The 22,578-nt window shown below is 39.2% G+C and overlaps 1 protein-coding gene across 4 annotated transcripts in view; it reads right to left on the minus strand.

Annotated features, from left to right (window-relative positions):
* LOC124164336 (protein MTSS 1) overlaps positions 1-22,578 on the minus strand; it is a 59,869-nt gene that overhangs the window by 5,173 nt on the left and 32,118 nt on the right. For all 4 annotated transcript variants that reach the window (XM_046541640.1, XM_046541631.1, XM_046541624.1 and 1 more), the window contains 6 exons: positions 18,929-19,214; positions 11,403-11,653; positions 10,963-11,125; positions 6,986-7,206; positions 2,342-2,534; positions 498-1,099 (listed from right to left, as the gene is read on the minus strand). In XM_046541640.1, the coding sequence (XP_046397596.1) occupies positions 498-1,099; positions 2,342-2,534; positions 6,986-7,206; positions 10,963-11,125; positions 11,403-11,653; positions 18,929-19,214 (1,716 nt within the window). The remainder of the gene's footprint in view (positions 1-497; positions 1,100-2,341; positions 2,535-6,985; positions 7,207-10,962; positions 11,126-11,402; positions 11,654-18,928; positions 19,215-22,578) is intronic.

The following is a 22,578-nucleotide window of genomic DNA, read 5'->3' on the forward strand; positions in this document are numbered from 1 at the left end:
AGTTTCAACAGAGTGAATGATGATTTTTCCAATTTTTTGGTTGCGCTTTGTCCAGTATCGCCATGGACAACAGTTTTGCCAGTGATCCTCCAGGCATCTTCAGGTCGAAGGAACTGCTCTGCGTTTCTCTTGGTCTTATATTGTTCTCCTTCATCGGATTATTCATTCATCTGATCACTAGTAGCTTGCCTCTCTGAGCACCCTCCTCCACGATTGGTGGAGATAATACCTTTACTCTTGGTTCATGTTATTTTGTATTTTGGTGATCTCAATAGCCCCAAATAATTTCCCAAATTTTACATAACATCTACCATAAACACATCAATATCATGGAAAATGAAAGAATAAACTTTTTAAGGTTCATTTAAAAAGCACAACCAGGGTTTCGTAACATGGTTACATGTTCACGTCATCAGTTTCATTTTATTACTTTTGGAAACACAGTTCATAGTTAGAGAAGGATAAACAAGCGGAGATAATAAAAACTAATTAGTTACCTGGATTAGGTTGGCCCGGGTTGGTGAGCCACTTTTAGCTGTATTGTCCTTCTCTGGTTTGCTATTAGGATGTGCTCCTATTAGAGCTGCCCGTCTTAATGATCCTGGACTGGCAGGCTGATGGTTTAATTCAGTTAGGGTACGCACTGCATTCGCAACACTAACTGAGGTATTAATAGGAACAGAGGGGCCACTAATGCTAGCACATAGTCCATCAATTTCTTTCTGAGTCTCTGAATCACTTCTAGTGGACTTGGGAGAACAATGAGAAAAGGTATCTGAACTGTCCAGAAGGAAGGCAGGAGGAGGTGGAAGGTTTTCAAGGCTACCACGAGATTCTCCTCCAAATGAATCCCTTGTGAGTGGCGGAGGTGGAGGGGGAAGAGGAGAGGGAGGAGCCGAACTTGTAGCTTCATCGCCACCAAGATTATAGTGCTGGGGAACTGGAGGAGAACACATCGATCGTAGCTGCGCTAGCCCTCCTGCCACTCCACCTGTGCTAGAAATTGATGACGTTCGACGGATGGGTGGGGGTGGCTTTGGACCTTGAGTGGACGATCTCCTCAGAAGGGTTCCTCCGCGATTGACAGATGTAGTGCTCCCTGAGTAAAAGAAAAATCTTTCTCAGCAACAATATTTTCAGAGAATATTTATTTACTTTGTTTATCCTTACCATCCCGAAAACAACACAGGCCTCTTACAACAGGTGAATTCAATAATCATCAACAATGGACAAACACAAACACCTTTGGGTAGGGGCAACCTACCCCGGCAAAACTCAACTCCACTACCTAGGGTTTGAGGACTTATCCTGAATTACCCAGAGAAGTATAACCCTATTGGAGACTCCAAAAGGGTAGATACCACTTAATTGTGAATGGGAAAAACAGTGAATGCTGAAGCCAACCAGACTGTAATGTGGACGAATATGCCTTTCCACTAATTTTGTACTTGATTACAGTCAATTATCTAAACAGAAAAATGCTAATACATTGGCACTGCAACCCAATTCAGTCCAGCAGACAACTTACGACCATAAAAGTACACAAAAACCATAGTGATGATGAATTATGGTTACATAAAGAAGAAAATATATCAAATTATGCATGAAGAATATGATTAAGAGTCCTCAAACACTCCATTTTATCAATTGGCTAGGAAACTTAGTAAAACATCGAAAAAGATGCAAACAAACTGGTTCTTAATACATGGGCTCATAAAAAACATTCCCATATCTTAAGTTATACCTTAAGCCGGTGAAATATAAGCTGTATTTACTTAAGGGAGAATATGGGTATAGATAAAAGCCAGAGACAGTTGACTTTCAAGGATTATAGCTTCAGTAATAAATGCATAAGTTCTCTCTGAGTGAAAGAGCTGTTTTTTGTTTTGATTTTATCAGTGTCTGGGGAGCCACCTTGACAGTTTGATGTCACTGACTGCAGTGCTACCATCTGTTATTTGAGTCTCCAATATCAATGTATAACAAATTAGGAATATTTCTGTTCCACTGGAGACTATGACACGATTATTAACAAAAATATAAATACAATGGGTAATACATTATTCAAGCCAAATGCATTTATGCAAGGACCGCAATAAGAGGCATATATTGATCAACCTTGATGTAACAAAATATCAGATTTCATAGTTTCAACTCTCCAGTTCAAATCTTGGAAAGTATAATTTTTTTTAAATAGAGAAGAGACTTTTAAGCATGATATGAAAACTAGATTAAAGTTGGGAAAAATATTTTTATACAACAGTGCATGCAAAACATCATGGCATTTACAAGGGGGTTAAGCGATTAAAACAAAGTCAAGTTAGGAAAAAATGTCTCTCACCTTCATGCTGAGAATGGCTCATTTGTTGCGAGGCAGAAGTACTACTTGGCTGTAGAATTGGTCGGGAGTAATGATCCTCTGGAGGAGAATATACATGCGAGGAAATTACACCACCAGAACTTTCACAGCTGCTTCTGGACATTGAAATTCCTTGACTGTCGCCCCAGGACTCATTCTCTCGCTTACTGTTGTGCTGAAAAAAAAAAGAATCCATCAGTACCATTTCAAATGTTTTTGACCAATAAATATACTTCTAAGTTTTTACAAATAATTTCAATAATCCATCGCTTTAGAAGCTTCACATCATAAAAATGACATAAGTGATTTCATACTAAATAGGATTGAATTATTGCCTTGAGTTATCTATGATGAAATGCATAGATTAAGAATTTCATTCTTAAAGTCATCCACACTAGGGACATTTAAAAATAAAGCACATGGTTAAAATGTTGATTTTGGATTGTTTTTAACCACAGTGAACTGGATAATTAATACATGGCCACAGTCTTTGACTGTCATTGGCCAATATTAACAAATTAAAAAAAAAAAATTCTTAACAAAAGTGATCATTTATAAGGAAGAAATGCTTCCGATTTCTGGCTATGATTTGGCAGGTTAATGGATCATCATTTCTATACCCTGGCTAATCAAATAGATTATCTGGGCATTAAAACCTACAGCCAATGAGTGGCATAGGTTCATGAGCCCCTTCGGTTGATGCAATGTTATGGATAGCTCCATAGAAATTTTCATTTTTAAGGTGATCTATAGCTTTTCACATTCTTTAAAAAACCTGTGTTCTACTGCAAAAATAGAATTTTTTAACGTTTTTAATTTAAGCTCCGTAGCAAAAAATAAATTGGTTTCTGCACCACATTGAAAACAAATTACACAAGATACACGATTATGATCACTTCATGATCATGATGATTATGATAAGTTCACAGGAATTTTTATGTTCGGGTGCAAGTAAATACTACGAAGAACCTTTTTATGTTTTAGCTTTTCTGAAATCTACAGAATAAAATTATATTCTCAGTGAAATAGTGCAAACCTAGCTAGTATTTCCCAAATTCATGTACCGACCGATTTTATTGTCCTTCGCATTCATTATCACCAGGAAAAAAAGCTAAAATTGTCATCAGGCATCATTTTGAAGATTTTATGAATACGCATCTCTGCAATAATCGTGTTGCACACTTTAAATATACAATTTAAAATATGATATTGATTATAAACATTAATTACAGCTCAAATTATCTGTACATCGAAAAGTGTAGTTATTCGGCAACATGCAGCACTGCATTGCAATTTTGCATCAACTCGCAATGGTCATAAACTAATCTAGCTATGTGTGCAACGTGGCTAGAGCTGAAAAACTTTCGCTACATGCAGGAAGGAAAAACAGACATGAAAATCAGTATTCGGAAAAAAATGCTGATTCAACTGCCATGAAGCTCTACAGAGAGAAAATTGAGTTTGGCTAGAATGTCTCCGTCATATTTTGCCTTAAATGACACATAATACTCAGTTTCATTTTTGTCCAATGATGGATGCAGGAAAATAATACAGCAGCAACATGATTTGCAAACGATCAACGCAGGAAAATGATACTTTGGGGAACAATAGATGGAAGAATAAATTACATTGTCCGCATGGAACTTAATTTGGCCCAGGATTGGCAAATAAAAGTGGGAACTATAGATAAAGGTTCCACTGTACCCCTTGTTCAGCTGTTTTATTATTATTATTATTGCAAAACTCATCCTACAGTATTTTTTAAAGGAAAATAATTAAAATTACTTTTCCTCAAAATCTCATAGTAAAATGTCCTTGAAAGTGGTTTTAGTTTTGGCTAAAATTCGTTTTTAAACTATATGATTTCAGTGCTAAAGAAAATCTTGGCGGTGTTATCATAATGTTACAATTTTTGCACATTTCTAGGTGTTTTATTATTTTTGGTAAACATTTCATGACTGCCTATACTTTTTTATGCATTTTACATAACATTTAATACAATTTCAACTGGAAAAAAATTCTGATAAAACCGAATGAAGGAAATGGCTCAAGTTATATTGGTTCAAGGTATTCATAGTATATATTCAATGGTTCAAGCATTAATATCATAGAGTGAGCAAGAAAAGGCGCACTGTGAACACTTCACCTGGGATTGTCTTTGTGAGGAAGACTAGAGTTAAAATTGACCAAACAGTACTGAAATTTGTTATCAGTTTCATTGTACGAATTTAGGCCAACAACACAATATTTAAGGTCTTCCTACTTCTCCTTCCCTATAATCAGGATGTATTCTTGGCGAATACAATCAGCAGACAGCAAATCCCCACTACCTTTCATGTATGTACTTCGAGAGCCTTTCCCAAATTTTTGGATTACTAAGTTTCTCTACACTAATTCCAGAATTTAAAAATGGTTCAGTAGTAGCATCAACAAACTCCTCTTTCTCCATCTTCATCTTCTTTGACTGAGTAACTGTCTGATCAAATGATAGCCATCATTCCGCAGGCCCCCTTTCTTTCCCACGTTTACAGTGAGTCCTCGTTCTACGTCACCCCGTTTAACGTCATTTCGTGATAACGTCACGAAAATGTTGAGACCGTCATTCGTTTATTGCACCTGCGCTTCGCGATAACGTCAAGTTTTTTAAATTTCGGGCGAAAAAAAAGGTGAAGCGGCGGGCGTTGCAGGTTGTTCAATTAGTGGGCGGTAATACAGTCAGTCCAAGCAAAGTGTAAAACGGTGTGTTTATTCTTAATTGCGATTACGGTTTTAGCAAAAATTTCTGCAAAATGAATTCTTGCGTAGGTGCGCAAGGTTTTACTTGACATAATGGTTTTCAGGAACCTAAAAACTGATTTCAAGGCATTTTTCCGTGTAGAACTTGGAGTTTTTGTCGTCACTTTTTACGCCGAGTTCTCAATAATTCTGGTTCCTGTAACTGCGATGATGTTTCAGCGATGATGATGCCCAGGCGACGCTCGCCCGGGCGACCACCATAATGAAGCCGAAAAGCAAATGCGGGAAGATACAAGAATGGAGAAGGATTTACGTCACTGCTGCTATTGCTATCGATGAAGGCAGGAACTCGTATTTATGCGATACTTTGGCATTCCCACCGTAAAAAATGCCCCAGATATGATATGCTAACATTTTTTTCGCGCAGGAGTTGTAAGGTCTAGGAGCCGATATTCACTTTTTACATTGTTTCTTATGGGATATTATGCTTCGATTAACGTCATTTCGTTTATCGTCACATTTTTCAGGAACGGTAAGTGACGTTAAACGAGGACTCACTGTACATGATGAGAAACATGTATCACTACTGATGTGCATTAACGAAGTGTTATGTCTAACAGATTCAAGTCTTTTATTGCAAAATTTACACAGTAATACTTTGTCTTTCACATAAAATCCTCCTGAGCCAAATTCACTTCCCCTTGTGCGAACAGTAACACTAGATTTACAGCATTTTAATATTCCTTCCCTTCATTTCATATTTAAAGCCATGGCCATGATAAGAAACAGTCCAAACACGAATCACAACCAATCATGACTTTTCTAAACAAGTGAGGTGAACAAACATAGTAAACAAGGTTAGCTATGGTATAACCAAGAGTAATGTGTAATTTACATTTGAACAAAATTTTTCATGTCAAGGGCTCCCACTTAATAGCCATCACCTAGGTGCCGAGGGAAGGTAGGTTCCACAAAATCGCTTGGTATTGATTACAGCTGTTGCCAATCGGTCAAGAAAGGCCGGGAAAGAAGCAGGCATAACTGAACACAATCAAATACAAAGAAACTTAAATCGAGGGTGTGTTGAAATGATTTTATTTTTGCATTGAAGCTCAGTGGAGCACCAAAGATCCGTCTCCTAATAATTAGCATCCCCTATCCTTTCATTTCCTACCTACCCTTCCCCCAACAGCTAGCTCTTTGTGGTTTCAAATAACAATAGGTCTTTATGAATGTCTTCAAACTAAACAAATCACGGCGTTGATGGTACGGCACTTTTGATGGCTGCCGTGATCACTGGCAGAATGGTGTGCCGTCAACTGCGTGAAATGCAGGCAGTGCTACATTGAGCCCGCTTTCAGACGAGACGACAAGCTCGCCACGCCATGTGCTGTGCCTTGAACGGCAGCTGGCGGAAAGTCGTCTCGTCTGAAAGTGGCCTTCCGTTCCCAGCCAGCGGCCATGTTTAAGTCTACAAAATTGTTGAGTTAGAACCAACACTTAAGTTTTTCATGCTACAAGTTATCCTATAATGCTGATTACTGTGTCACGGTGAGACACTGGAATTACTGCTCGGCATTGACGTGTGCCGGGCGCTTGAGCTTATATTTACGCTCTTTCGCGACCGCGTTAAGTTTCTTAAGGTTTTTAATGATTCAGAATGTCTATTTCTTAGGGAGAGAAAGCCCGTCATTCTATGCATAGGAGCAAGAATTTCAGGATTGATAAATGTGAAGCGAAGAGAGAGGCCGTGATTAATTTAACAGCAAATTCCTGGACTGTATACCCAGTACAAAACCTAATTTTATAGAGATGAACTTTTTGCTTTGTTTTATTGCATATCACCAACACCTCATAGTGACTAAAGATAGTAGGCTTATTGACACTTACTCTCTCAAGAGCTCCAGGAGCATGCGGAGGCGGAGGAGGAGGAGGAAGATTTCTGGTTGACAATGGAGCTGACCCAGGAGAAGGGACTGAATGCTGTTGATGACAAGGGAATGGTGGAGGAGGTGGAGGGGAAGCATTAGCTTTGGCCTGTGCTTTCTTTGCCGCCATACTTGCCAACTCATTCATATTCACATATAGAGGCTGCTGATAACTCTGGACACCTTTAAAAAAACATCAAAATTTATGGTCAGCAATTAGAAAACAAAAGTGAAATACATATTAATTTAAAAAGGATGAAAACCTCCTGTAATTGTAACATATTTAGATGTTTTTAGAAACATCTAATTTTGTAATTGCTGCAGCCACACCTTTAAAACAGCAACCAAACATAACCAAATTCAAAACCATAAACAAAACCAAATCATAGCATCCAAAAATTTAAAACAAATTTTCAGAAGGATTTATGATCCCTGAAGAAGGAATACATGGGTTATTCAACTCATCAAGGTAACACTCTACCAGTAGTTTTTTCAGATGAACAAAAAAATCATAGGTCAATTCAAATGCCACTCTTGGTATAAAACTACCTCGGTATGATAGCATCCAAGATCAAGTTCTTCTGCAAAATTCTCGTCCCAGAAAGAAAAACATTTTTCCCTTCAGGTCACGTTCCAAAACAGGAAATGCCTTTCATTCTCATGAGTACCCATGTCAGTTGGTGTCTCTATAGCAGAATTAATCTCAGAGTGAAAAATGTAAATGCTATAGTGAATGAGATCGAACAAAGAAAGAAAAAGTCCTTCACTGACCTTCAAGTGATCTCAATCTTCACTGTTAATGACAATACAGTAGACTCTCATTAATACGAACAACGTTATTACAAAGTCCTCGCAATTACGAAGCAAATCGTCGGTCCCGACGAAAAGGCCTATACAAGCTATAGTAAATGAAACGTTATTACGAAATTTTTGTTTTTACACATTACGAACCTCAGTCCCGATCCCAGCGGTTACAAAATGAACTTTATTACTATGTTCCACACATAAGCAACGGTATTTAGGTGGAAATTCACTACGATAAGTTTTAATAATCGCGCCACGTTTAAGTTCTTCTCGTGTACTGTGCTCAAGAGCGTCAGTTATGGCTCTTTATTCAGTTTATACGCTACATCATATAATAAGCTTCATTCCTGTGGAATCAGAGTGACCCACTCATAACCGCTTGTAAATTGGATGTATAGTATTCCTACACACTTTCTATTTACGAATTTTCAGGGGTACGAGCATTCAAATTTGTCAAATTTCGAGAGTTAGCGCATACGTGTACCGCAGTGTTGCTTTCCGCAGGATAACCGCACTCCTCGATTCCTTGCATACAGTCCGGCCGGCAAGATTTGTCTAATGACGGCACAATAGGAGAGGCAGATAACCCTGGGCCAGCACGGTTTACAGCCAATCGCTGTCCCCCAAACGCACCTAACACACCCTCATCTAGTCATACAACGTCAAATGCATAAGGAGCACTGAAATAAGCCTGATCCACCCAAACAAGCCCTTTCTTCGAATCACCAAACCAAGTGATTCTTCCGCTGGGTCCTTCACGCTCGTCATCCCTTCTGGCTCCTTCCTTCACGGAACCCTTCGTAGGCGTTTCCCTTTCGTACTTGGCAACCTTGCTCCCTACCCCAACCTAGACCATTCTTCCTATCATCGGACAACTCTCGGCGGCCGGACTGTAGGTTTATCAACTTAGGAACAAGGTCTTGGGACGCATCTAGTTCGTATATCGGACTAACTGTATTCGGGAAGATATCAACCCTAGATAGCATCATGCCGCATTCTTCTGTCAAGTAACTGAAATGAATATTCCTATTTATATATATTTTCGCGTAATTTAACCTCTTCCCTACGCAGGGTGTGATTTCACGGCCTGAATTTTCTGATGCTAAAGAAGGAAGACCAGATTTTCACGGCTTGAATTTTTCGAAGCAAAAGGCCAAAGGCCGTGTATTCACGGTTTCGCGGTCAAGCATGCCAAGTGGGTCCCAACCGCCATTCGGGTCCCTCGGCGCGAGAGGCCCTTTCCTATTGTCCGCGTGGGGATTATCTCGGCCCATTCCGGCACTTAGTGACCCACTCAAGAAAGGTGCTCATGGTCACTTATTTGTTTATAAGTTAAAATAACTAAAAACGTTCATGTTGCATTTATTGAAAATCAATGCGAGGAATTACATTCTGTATGTTCTGCTGATTGGTTCCAAATTTTAAACGGAATTCTAGCGTTCATATTAACGGAGTTGATCATCACCTAGAACAATTTTTGGAGACGCTAAGGTTAGATGTTTAATTGTTATTTTTATAACTCACTAGCAAGTTTATAGGAGCGATATTGTAATGATTTACATCTAAAAATATACGTTACTCTGTTAGCTACATTCTAAGTGTACATTTGCGGTGAAATTCGATAGAATATTCGATTAAACTTCTATGAAAAAAAGCCCTCGTAATGTAATAAAATATGATTCTCTCAGTTCTTTGTCGTTAGCCAAAATTACAGCGACTATTTTTAATAACCTCTTACCAACCTCAGATTTCATTCCCTTTAAAGTATTTGTTGGTCTATGATATAGTGCCGTTTTGCTGAAAACCCTAAAAATAACCGTAGAACTTCGTTTAAAAGTTCTACAGGCATTGCAAAATGAAAGGAATACATTGATGAACTGACATTTAATGCAACAGTAACAATTTAAAAAATTCAAATTGCACTGGCAACAATTAACTGACCGCAAAAGTACGCCGGGATGGGCTGCCTTCGGGGAAAAGGGTCGAGGATTATATTTGCTCAGTTGCCGAGGAAAGGGTCCGGGACCCTGCTAGGAAAGGTCATTAAGGGGAGGATGTGACTACCTGGTCAGTCCCAAGCCGAAAAAAAACTCTGTACGGGGCGAAAAAGAAAATCTCAAACCCTTCGTAGAGCCAAAAGCAACTTACCGTGAAGGAGCTCGGCGCGAAATAGTTAAACGCGTTTATTGCATACTGTTTTTTTTTGACAATTCCTGAAAGAAACGTTCATACGAACTTCGTTATTACGAACCTCCGGTTTTTCGGTCCAGAGAACTTCGTAATAACGAGAGTCTACTGCACAAGGAGTAATTGACAAATAAAGCCTGGTTTATAGAAAAATTTCATAATTATATTAAGCAATTAACACAAAATTAGCTTGAAGGCTCTGTGGTGTGCAAAAAATCAATGCATACTGAACGAAATCTATCATTCTTCCACAGAACAAACAGTAAACTGTTACAAGGTATAAAAATTAATTTAACCCAAGGTATAAAAATTAATTTAACCCAAGGTATAAAAATTAATTTTTAATAAAATAACCCCAAATTAATTTTTCTCATTAATTTAGCCAGGTTCCACACTAAATTTGTCTTTAAATGCCTCCATTGGTGCCTGGGTAATGGAATATCATGCTAAGAGCTCCCTACAATTAATTAACAGCTATTTTCTTTTACAAACCGACCTTTAAGAACAAAAATGACCAACTGGCATAAGGCCAGAGCAGACCCTTTTTATGACTACATGCTTTACTTAAAATAGAAATAAAACAACAAATGAAATAAAATCTTTCTGTCAACTATTTCACTTTAGACAAAATATAAAAATCTAAATTATTTCACTCTTTCACATATTATATAAGAAACATTGCATATGCAGTCTATCTGCAATCCACGCAGATAAACGTAAGTTGCAGTTTGATAGTGTACTATTTCCCAGAGAATATGGCATTCCAAAATGATTCGGATTAAGAGTTGAGGGGGGTATGAATATGAGGTAGGGTTGGTTTATAATTGAAAAATCATAGCACAACAAAAAAATGCAAGTGCAAGTTTCCCAATAAGCATTAAAACAAAATGGAACAATTTCAAAATTAAAAATATTGCATGAAATCATATCATGGAAGATCATACATACCTTTAACAATCTGAGGTGCATGAGAGATTGGTGGGGGAGATCCATCATTGTTGTAAGAACTACTCTCTTTATTGTCCAGCCCTTCATTTTTAACTCTGCCTCGATCAGCTACCTTGCTGATTAGATTACTCTCATTGCCAATGTGCTGGCCCCGGGAAGGCAGCTAAGGAACACAAAAAAAGTTATTAGATTTCTTGTTGTCTTGAAGTAGCACATAAAAATTAATTTTAATGATTCATCCAATTCATTTGCTCGTTAGGCTGGTTGACCATTTGTTGGGCAATGGTCCAGTTAATAAGGAATGAACCACTTTTAAAATTACCCTTACAACTACATTTCATCTTCTGATTACAACCACTTCAGAAGCTGGCAAATTTCACAACTATTTTGATGGCATCAATGATAAGCTCACAAGAACTGAGCAGTAAAAGGGAACATACCTTTGGTCTTTCAAGAGATGAACAGCGTTGTGGTATAGGAGGTCTGTGACAAAATTGAAGTAAAGATGATCCTCCTTCACCTCCAGACTGCACAGAGTCTTTATTTGACACAGTTTCCAAACTTAGCCCACTAGGACTGGCAGGTTGTGAGGCAGACCCAGGAGTGAGAGTAATGTCCAATGATGATGTAGATGATGGCGGCCTAAATGTATATACTGTCAAAGGTGGTCTTTGATGTCCTCGTTCATATGCTGGTGAAAAGAATGATGTTAGAAGTATACTTATTATAGTGATACGTACAACTGAGATTTCAATGATTTTAGCATCAGTCACAAAGGCCAGAATAAACAAATAGGAGATCATGTAGGATGTGTATTAATGTATTTCTCCAAATTAGTTCAACTCCCTCATTTTTTTAAAGATTCAATTTTGGAAAAAAATAAGTAGCTTGTCCTGGACTTTATTCTTTCCCCCGATGCCTTATTCCAGGAGATAAGAGGAACTATATACTGTGGAACCCCGATCTATCGTTTCCGCATTGATCGTTTTCCCGCATTCATCGTTCGCCATTCCTGGTCTCAAATAAAGTTCCATAAAGGCAATGTAATTTTTTTCCTGCATCCATCGTTCCCTGAAGTATCATTTTCCCGCACTGATCGATTGAAGATCGCGGTCCCCTCGTTTCCCGCATCCTTTGTTTGACATAAATGAGATGAAGTGTTTACCATGTGTCATTTATGGCTAATAACAACAGGCACTTAGTTTGAATCTTCCCCAGGAGATGAAACTACCATAGGGAGAAACTCAGTGCCATGGGATAGCAACATTAGCGCATTTCCTGCGATCCGCTATCCCCCTCCATTCAGCACTCGCCTCCCCCACTCCGACGCTTTCCTCTTCTCCAAAATCAAACAAAAGGCCACAGCTCGCACAGAGATCGCATTACGAAGACCTTAGCTTCAAAATAAATATCAAGTTACACGAGAACAATAAAAACGTGTTTCATGCCCCCCCTTTTCTCATCCACTGACCTTTTTCAGCCAGCCTGCTTCAAAGTTCCCAGTTTCTGGAGGTCAACTGCTGCATGAATCACCTATTAGCCCAAAAGGTATCTAGCAATGAATTTCGGCAATTGGCATTATACTTTTATTAGATTGAAATATTTATAAAGTGCGCGTAATTCAAAAAAGAATGAGACCAAACTTGACGTATTTCTAACGTTATTTAAGCATTTAAAGCAAGGAAATAGTGTTGTTGTGAATAATTTTAGTGACCTCAAGATGGCAAGGAAAGCCTAGAAATTTTCTGTCTGCCATTGTGATACTGTTGAAGTTTGCATACAAGTCAAGCTAAATTACCGTAAATCACGTATAAGAGCAGCACACATGTAAGAGACGCACCTCTATTTTGAATATCGAAGCTAAAGAAAAAAATTTTGTGGAATTTTTTTTATCCCTAGTGCGAGGTTATGCAGAATATGCCAGGACTTTCGACAGTTATCAAAATTTCCTCTTTCAATACTAAAATTATACGCAGCATTTTTTTCAGCTAAATTTACATGATACGTACGGCGCTCGGAGATATGTAGGTATTCACTTGTAGTCTTAACCTTATGATGCTTACGAGGGATGGTTGGATGGGATACCTCGGATCCAAATATCCATGGATAATGCCCTTCACCTGATACTCCAAATTCGTAAAAGAAACTGAATCTGAAATTTTAAATCAAAGCTTTCGTGAATGCAACGTCCCATAAGAGGGAGTAGAAAGAGATCAGATCCTATCTTTGCATATGCCATTGCTCTACGATGTTTGTCCTACGTACGATCAATTTTGTTTAAAAGCTCTCGTAGGAGTATTGCCATAGAATTGCAGCCGTGGAAAATTTTAAGGCAAAACACGACAGGCACATAGCATGAACCTTCCCAAGAGATTGACCAACAATCGGGGGAATCTCAGCGCCGTAAGTAAATAACCATGGCGTAGATTGCACAAAATCATCCCCGGCCCTCCATCAGCCAAAGCCTCTGCCGTTTTCTTTTCCAAGACCTCACAGACCATAAGTCACTTGCCTCAAAGGAAAATATCAAGTTACACAGGAACAATGGAAACGTGTTTCATCCCTACCCCATTTCACCAACTGACCTTTTTCGGTCCACCAGGTTCAATTCTCCCAGTTTGTGGAGGCTAAATGCTAGGTGAGTCACCTACTGAGCTCGAAGATATCTCGATAGCTTTCAGCAATTGTATGATTGTATGACACGCACGAGGTTCAAGTCACAATAAGGCTACTAATATTCAACATAGTCCAAATAGGACCATTTCGGAAGAAACAAGCGTAGCATGAGCGCATTCAAACAAGGATAGATGGACTGGAAACATCGAGCAATGCAAACTGCGTACATCACATTGCTCCGATATTGACTCTTCGCTTTGAAGGCAACGACGTCACATGCAAGATCGGACGTGTTCTTCCATTGCTCCTTCGCTCGTAGCCTCGTTGTTTGAAAGACGGAGGGAGGGTGCTCCTTCCCCTAGACTTCTCCTTCAGCGCTCTTCACTTATAAGCATTTCCGATTTCTTCTATCCACCATTTAGTCCAACAATGTACTCACTCGTTTAAATTTTTTAAACAGCAGGTTTTGACACCAATATAATTTTCAGTAGCAATAATCCTCATAATAGCGTCTGAAGATGATTTTTGAAAAATCTGGTCTTTAGCGTAATGGAAATTACTCGGAACGACAGATGTTGACTATTAACCAGGTATTGTCCTTCAAAACTATGCGTTTCTCTAAATTTGATATGCGATTACTATTTGCATTATAAATGCCGCGGGATGCCCACTCGTGACAGTAAATTTAGCACGCCCTCCGTAGCGAAAAACCCCGCGCGATCTTTTCCATGTTCACCTCTGAGGTACTGACGTGACGGCGCAATGCTTACAAGTAAGAAAAGCAAACAAGAGCATTTTAAAAATACATCACTTAGGGAGAAACTCCATTGCCTGCCGCTTGTTTTTGACGTAGGGTTTCAGATGACAGACTCACACTGAAAACCAAGGCCACTCAGTTCCCTTCGCACTTGCAACCGGTGAAGGGGAGGAGGAAGATAAGAAGTTTGTGTAAGAGACGCACCCCCATTTTCGGCTGCAATTTCTGAGAAAAAAGGTGCACCTCTTACATGCACTTATATGGAGCAAATTTTCAGTACAAAAGAATTTCAACACTTATCAAGAATGACTTGTTTAAAATGGAATGTTAAAATATTAAAGATACATCTATGTGTAAATAATTAAGGAAACATTACTGTTTAGAGTAAAGTTTTAAATCAGAACAATTTTTCATTTGCTCACATTACAGAGTAATTGGGATTCCAGAATAAGAATATCCCCAACTTTCCAAGTTTTCACGAATGACCGAGATTGGCCAGCCTGAGATCTTTTTCATTCCTTTCCTTTCTTATTTTCTGATTAAAATGCAGCGACAGTAGTGAAGCCAAGTTACAACAGATGAATGGACTTGAACCACTCCTAGGCCTTGTATGTGTAGACCTTCCGGTGTTATACAGTGCAACCTCGATATAACGACACCCCACAATGCATTAATAAACACTCGCTATAGCGAATTGTCGCTTTACCGGAGGTGGAGCAAATAATAGCCAATATACCTCTTGCGAACAGATATACAGGAATAGGAGTGGTGCGGCGACAGATAAACATCTATCCGATAAACGTAAGCATAAATCCAGACGAAAGGCGATGTTTTTTTGCATCACTAAATTTCCTTACTCAAATAACGACTAACTATTCAAACAATTTATAAGCGCCGCACTGAATAAAAATCATGCAAAGCATTGTTTCATCAATCATTATATTTATCGAACGACAGTTTACCACATAAATTTGAGACTGAGCACTCCATTAACTTCATTTCTGACAGATCGCTAGCAATTACAGAGGTTAAAGAGTCTTGATGAAAGTCTTCCGGCGGTGAAACCCTCGCTATGGCGAGAGCCAACACCGAAAGGGTCTCGTAAAAACGAATTTTTTAACACTCTTATTATAGGGTCAATTGACGGTCCATCGGCTATCTCTCGTAATAGCGGGGGTGTCCCTATAGCCTGTACTCGCTTTAACGAGGTTTCACTGTAATTTAACACTAGAACCGCGGAGGGGGTCAAATTGACCCCTTACGATTTTCAACATGTAAATTTCACACTTAATTTTTTTTTCACAAACCTGACATTTTCTGACTTTTAATGAATTGTAGAAAGGCGTATTCATGCGAAATTCCGACGCTTTAGGACTATTTTTGTGAACACTAGACAACAATATACCTAGAACCGCGGTAGGGGTCATTTTGACCCCTGCTCTGTTGTCGTTCCCGAACTTTATATTTTCTCAGCAGAAATTCACCGCAAGCGTAATTTTCGAAGGTCGAATGTGTGGGAATCGCATGGATTACCTCTGTCGTTTCTTATTAGGCCGCAGATAAAGGCAACCCGCCCAGCGGACGCATGAAAGAATGTAAGAGTCGAGCCGCGTAGAAATGGACCTACGCGAAAATTTCCGGGCACCCCCCTTTCCTCGGCTACCCCCACTCAAGGCTAACATCAATTATAGGCAAGATACTTGAACATATCGTTGTTAGTAATATCATGACTTTCTTGGACAGACGTAACTTCCTCCATGACTGTCAGCACGGATTCCGAAAAAATAGATCCTGCGAAACACAGCTCGCGCTCTTTCTTCACGACGTTATAAAATCTGGTGAATCGAAAAGACAAGTTGACGCACTATTTCTAGATTTTAAGAAAGCTTTCGACACTGTACCTCACAACAAACTTTTATACAAATTACAGTCATGCGGATTAAACGAAACAGTTGTAAACTGGATACGCGACTTCCTCAGAGATCGTAAACAAAAAGTAGTTCTTGACGGAATTAGCTCTGATGTTGTAAAAGTTACATCAGGTGTTCCACAAGGTAGCGTAATCGGCCCCCTGTTGTTCATTATATACATTAATGATCTGTGCTCCCGCATTAGCAGTAAAATACGTTTATTTGCTGACGACGCTGTCATCTATCGCGAAATTAGTGATCACTCTGACTATAGAAATCTATCATTGGACTTAAACAACGTTCATTTGTGGAGTCAAGAGTGGGGACTCGAACTTAATCTGAGCAAATGCATGGCGGTACATTTTTTGCGGAATTCGTCCAACACTAACAATGTTTATGCAGTGGATGGCATTAACATAAAGGCAACAGACGAAGTGAAGTACCTGGGATTTACGATAACCTCGAACCTCACGTGGGGAACTCATATAAAGAATATTTGCGGTATAGCCCTGAAGAAATTAGGATTCGTCAAGCGTATTGTGGGAAGATTTTCGGATGAGAAAGTAAAAGAAAGGTGCTATTTCGCTCTCGTCCGACCGCACCTTGAATATGCAGCGAGTGTATGGGATCCAGTGCAGAAAGACTTAATCCGCGAGCTGAATAAGATACAAAGGAAGGCTGCGCGTTTCGTCAAAAACCGCTACGGGCGTACAGACAGTGTTACCCAGATGTTAAGCGAATTAGGCTGGGAGCCGTTGGAGACTCGGAGGCTGCGCGCTAGGCTTAGATTGCTTGAACAATTAAGAATGGATATATTTAAGAGCGACACAGAGAACATAATCTTAGAGCCACACTATATTTCCAGGTCCGACAGAAGCGATAAATTAAGAGAGATTTTTAGCCGAACGGATAGATATAAGAATTCGTTTTTCCCCCGAACAATAAAGGACTTTAATAAACGCTTGTCCCAACCTCGTTAGAGCACTTCTTTTTTTTTTTTAATAGCTGTAAACGGCTGGTGTCCTAACACCCCCTGCCACACGCCTTTTAGGCGGCTTGCGGGGTATTATGTAGATGTAGATGTAGATGAAGGCTCCTTCCTTCCCCTACCGTGCCTCCCCTACCAGTGTAGCGTCATTGTAGTTGCCAGCTCAATTACATGAATTACAATGTAATACTTCGCAATTCATCCGAATTCATCAGTTTGCGCGGCAGTTCGTCTCACCCGTTCGATTGTTGCGCTGCATCGCTCAGCGCTGAACGAAGGGCAATACCGTTTCAAGGGTGATACTCCGGTCAACGCCCAGCGATGCGTCGATCAAAGGAATACACCGCAGAACAGGTCGCTCGTATTCTCGAGCAACTTTAGGATGTGCCTGAGGACTGCTCTGAGGCGGAGGATGATCCTGTTGAAGTGTATGACGGCGGCGTTGACGCTGAGGAAGACAGTGAAGAGTCCTTGACTGAAGATTCAAGCGAAGACACTGGTAAGTTTCCTATTTTTATTTTACTCGCATTCTTTGATAAATGTTACAAATCTATTTCATAAAGCATTTTTTTTTGTTGGTAGAGGTAATGAAGGTGAGGAGTACGTTCCCTATCAGCCGCCAACCACCCGCACACAACGACGTGGACGTGGTCCACAAATACAGCCTCCCGTGGACCAAGTCGCGTCCACAGTTCCTGCTCGTGGGACGGGGTCGCCCTGGAACTGCCCAGGGCCTCTGCCGTGGTGCTCGGGGCCATCGAGGACGTGGGAGTGGCGATGCTGTTGTCGCTCCTGCTGAAGACGACGAGCCGCTTGAGTCTGCTGCTGCCGCTCCTCGTGGCCAGGTACGAGGACGAGGTGGTTCTCGCCGGGGGAGTGCTAGTCTTCAATCTTCTTCTTCACTGAGGGTGATGTTCGCTCAGCATAATATTTGGTGATAACTCCAACTATGCTGAAGCACATGAAGATGTGCACGGAAAATCGGGCTCGTGAAGAAAGTGGGGACAAGGACTGGTCGGTATCTATGGATGAACTGGAAGCTTTCATTGCAGTTTTGTATGCACGTACGGAGCAAGGAACTTGGAGCTTGACTTTTTTGCTTGACTTGACATTCTTCATTACTGTATGCTTCTCTGCACCAATAAAAGTGTTTATTTTTTCTTAAATAAATTTATATTTTTCCTCCATCCTCAGCCGAACATATAGTAAAAATGTGGAAAACGCATTATTTGTGCAAGGCGGGTAGCCTATCTAGCGCTTATGCCGCCCATATATCATTCAAATTTCATTGTAAATCTCAGATAATTCATTTCACATAGTGCAGTATCCAAAAGAAACCCAAAATACTAAAAATATGGCAAGAAAAGACGAGGGGTCAAAATGACCCCCTCCGCGGTTCTAGGTATACGAAAAAGTCCGCGGTTCTAGTGTTAAAATAGGAGACAGGTGACAAAGGAAAATGACTAGTACATAAATTGTTGTTCATGTTTGTCAATTTGGGTGGTTGGCACCATTACAGTACTAACTGAGGAATAATTATTTCCACTCAATTCAACTATAGACTAGAAATAAGTACATTAATATCATGCAACACCAACTGTAGAAAATAAAAGCTACTTTTCAAATGATTCAATTTTTCCATAACACAGGGCCACAAAATACACTCATACTTGAAACATGGATCTTAAAACATACCGGATGAAATTGTGTGAGGTCGATCGCCAGAGATAACGTTAGAGGACAATTCAAATTGATGTGTTTCCTGAAGATTTGGCCAGGTAGCAGCCGTGGACGATGCAACAGCAGGGAGAGGAGGACTTGCTGTGGGTAAAGATGAAGGCGAAGTCACAGAATTGCCAGGTGTGATTCCAGACCCATCAGGAGAAGACTCATCTTCATTCTCTCTGCTGCTACAGCTTCCAGGAGGCACTGGTGTGCTAACATCACTTCCTCCACTCCCACCACTTGGCTCAGGAGATACCTATGGTAATAAAAGGTTTAATTAGTGCATCAAGTCTTTAGAAGTATAATAATAATAATAGAAAGTAGGCATAATAAATGCTTAATCAGTGCATGAACTCAAGGCAGTAGCCAAAAATATTTTACTCCAGTATTATGTTCATTTGGATTGGATATGCATTTTGGGGTGGGCAAAGGTCCAATTTGGTGATGTTAACTTAAGGCAGTGCCTTCCAAAATTAAGGATGGTAAAGGAGAAGACATTTTTTTAATAACTTGACCAACCAATGGCTACTACCTTGCATGAACTACTTTCTACTAAAGTAATGAACGAGTAACTCCTGCATCCATTTCCCCTCAATATATTCTACAAGCAAAACAAGCAAAGTTTAGTTTAGTAGAATGGCTAAGCAAAATTTATTTACCACAACCTTAGAATAAAAAATGTAATTAGCAAGCAAAACACCTTTTAATTTGCTCTATGTAAGGCCATGATTAAGTAACAAAATGGAAAAAAAATCACACCTACATAAAAATTAATTCCCCCATTTTAAAAGACTATTCCAATAGTTTTTCTAGGAAAATGAAATTTTCAAATATAAAAAGTAAAGATGGGTCGAATAGCAGATTTCTCAAACTCCAATATCGAATTTGAATATTAAATCATCGCTCGAATATTCGAATACCTCGAATACTAGAATTGCGCAAAGCATATTAAACGTACGTTTCTTATTCTATTTGCCTTGATGAATATATAAATACAAAGGTATACAGTGGAAGCTCTATCCACTGTTTTTCAAGGGGATGGACGAAAAAAACGATGATTGCGGGAATGTTTGACTTGATTGCCTATGCAGCAGTAAAACTCAGGATTTTAGTGAGTAATTGTGATTTTCTTTAAAGAATTGAAACAGGAATTTAGCTGACTAATGGAATATTTTAATTTTATGGAAACAATTTGGGCATATATGTAGTTGATTCAACTAACATCTCTCTCAAATATCCTAAGGGGACATACCACCTCGCGAAAAAATGATTTCATGCCGTCTCGGCATTTACACAGCTACGATGGATTTCTGTCTGATGTATACATTCTTGCTAGGTCTCAGCTGCATTTCTTCGTCTTTCCGACATTTATTTTCTTGTGTGAAATGCTTAAATAAAGTCAGAAAAACGTCGTGTTTGGTCTTATTCTTTTTTAAATTGCGTGCACATAAAAAATATTTCAATCCAATTAAGGTGTAATATCAATTGCCGAAAGTCATTGTTAAGACACCTTTTTGGGCTAGTAGATGACTCATATGCAGCAGTTGACCTCCAGAAACAGGGAACTTTGAAGCAGGTAGGCAGAAAAAGGTCAGTGGGGGAGAAAGAGGGAAGGGTGAAACACGATTCCATTACCTCTCCTGTAACTTGATATTTTCTTTTGAAGCTTTTGATTTATAGTCTTCGTAATATGAACCCTGCGCCAGCTGGGGCCTTTTGTTTGATTTCGGAGAGGAGGAAAGCATCGGAGGAGGGGCCGAGGGCTGATGGATGGAAGGGGTAGCGGATTTTGGGAATTGTGCTTCGTAGTTACTATCCCATGGCACTGAGGTTCCCCTGGAGGGGGAAACCAGGGATTTTTGGATTTTTTCACCCAATCGATTTTGGTTCCCCACGTCGAACTCTTTTCACTGCTCCAATCCACGAATTTGATGTAGTTTGTCAACTTGGCTAAAACGGTGCAAAATGCACTAAAAGACTGAGTTCTCTACATTTTTCCGAGTCAACTACCAACCACGTGCATGCGACAGTGTATGACGCGAAATTCAAAGTATTTGAGGTATTCGAGATAGTACCTTTAGAATAATTATTCGAGATCTCAAATATCGAATACTTTCTAGTATTTGAAGTATTTGAGTTTTCGCGGATACTATTCGCACATCTCTAACAAAAAGTAATAACAGTTCACTCACAACAATAGATACTTTCACTATGAGAACAAGAAGCATGTACAGAAAATAGATACATATCTACTAGGAATGTGCGAGTAGAACTTTTTGACCTCGAATTGAGTTGAAAACTACTCGCAAGTATCAAGTTGAGTATGGTAATTTTTGAACTAGGCAATACAGCAATGCATGCTACAACACATTCTCATTTTTTTTCAATCCCCTAGCAAATTTTCTATTTTGAATGCTTAGCTTGATGTAGAAAAGGGAAATATAATGAGGAACATTGATGGTGATTGAGTTACAATTAGGAGACAAATGAAAATGGATATGTCTTAAACAGCTCCAAAAGCACCATTGAAATGAATTAACCTCTAGTAATATTTCGTCAATGTATGTATCCAAACTGCTCATAAGAACCCTCAACAAAGATATTTGTACAATTTTAATTATGAGTGTATACATTAATGTATCATGTAATATTTGATCCTTTCAAATTTTCATGTAGAAAAATCAATTGTTCTAAATGCTCAGGCAGCAGGTTTTGACGTCTCCATGTTACAGTTTTGCTGCCTGCAGAAAAATGTCTTTCGCGACACACTTGTGTAGCTGGAAAAGTACTTTCTTTCCAAAGTTGCAATGCCTGGGAACCTTGGGAAATTTTATAAAAAGTGATATCAACGATTTAGGATGATCTTGAATATTATTGGACAAAGTGAACAAACTCTAGAAATTAGCTTTAGCTTTGTAGATCAAAAAGGAAGTTTTCTTTATTTCTTACTTCGATTAATCAACCATAGCAACTATTTTCTGCTAGTTCATGAGGGAAACCAAAAGCACCAAAGTAATATACGAAAATTAGCATTAGATGTACTTCATGCTCAAAAAGGCTAAGAGATGGCTTTACTTGTGACCTTAAATACAGGGAAAAACCGGCATTGCCCGCTGAAACGTAAAAGTTGCATTTTTTCCATAGAAATCCTAACAATTTTTACATATTCCCTCAGCATTTGAGTAAAGAAAGTATTTTAGGATACAAAAGTATCACATAAGAAAGTTTAAGCACATATGTGGTCCACTCCAATTATTCCGAAAACTCCGCCCTGTCGGAAGACGGTCGGACTGACGAAAAGGTATTCGGCACCCACAGCGACTACTACGCATATTGGTTGACTGCTATGTACACAATAGCTGAAACTCCTAAGCCAAGACATTATAACGACTTTATAAACGATGTTACTACAAGAGTTTCATGATAGCGCCTTCCGTCGGAAGATTTCTGAACTTACTGACCTCAATATCTCTGTAACCGAAACTACTCGACTCGATATTTGTAATACTACTCAAATCATTCAAGTTGAGTACCAAGTACTCGACTCAACTCAAATTTTCAAGTACTCGCACATCCCTAATATCTACTGCACAGTCCCAGTCAAAAAAATGATTCACTTG

This window comes from Ischnura elegans, chromosome 1 (assembly GCF_921293095.1).
Source record: "Ischnura elegans chromosome 1, ioIscEleg1.1, whole genome shotgun sequence".
In the NCBI taxonomy this organism is placed as follows: domain Eukaryota; kingdom Metazoa; phylum Arthropoda; class Insecta; order Odonata; family Coenagrionidae; genus Ischnura; species Ischnura elegans.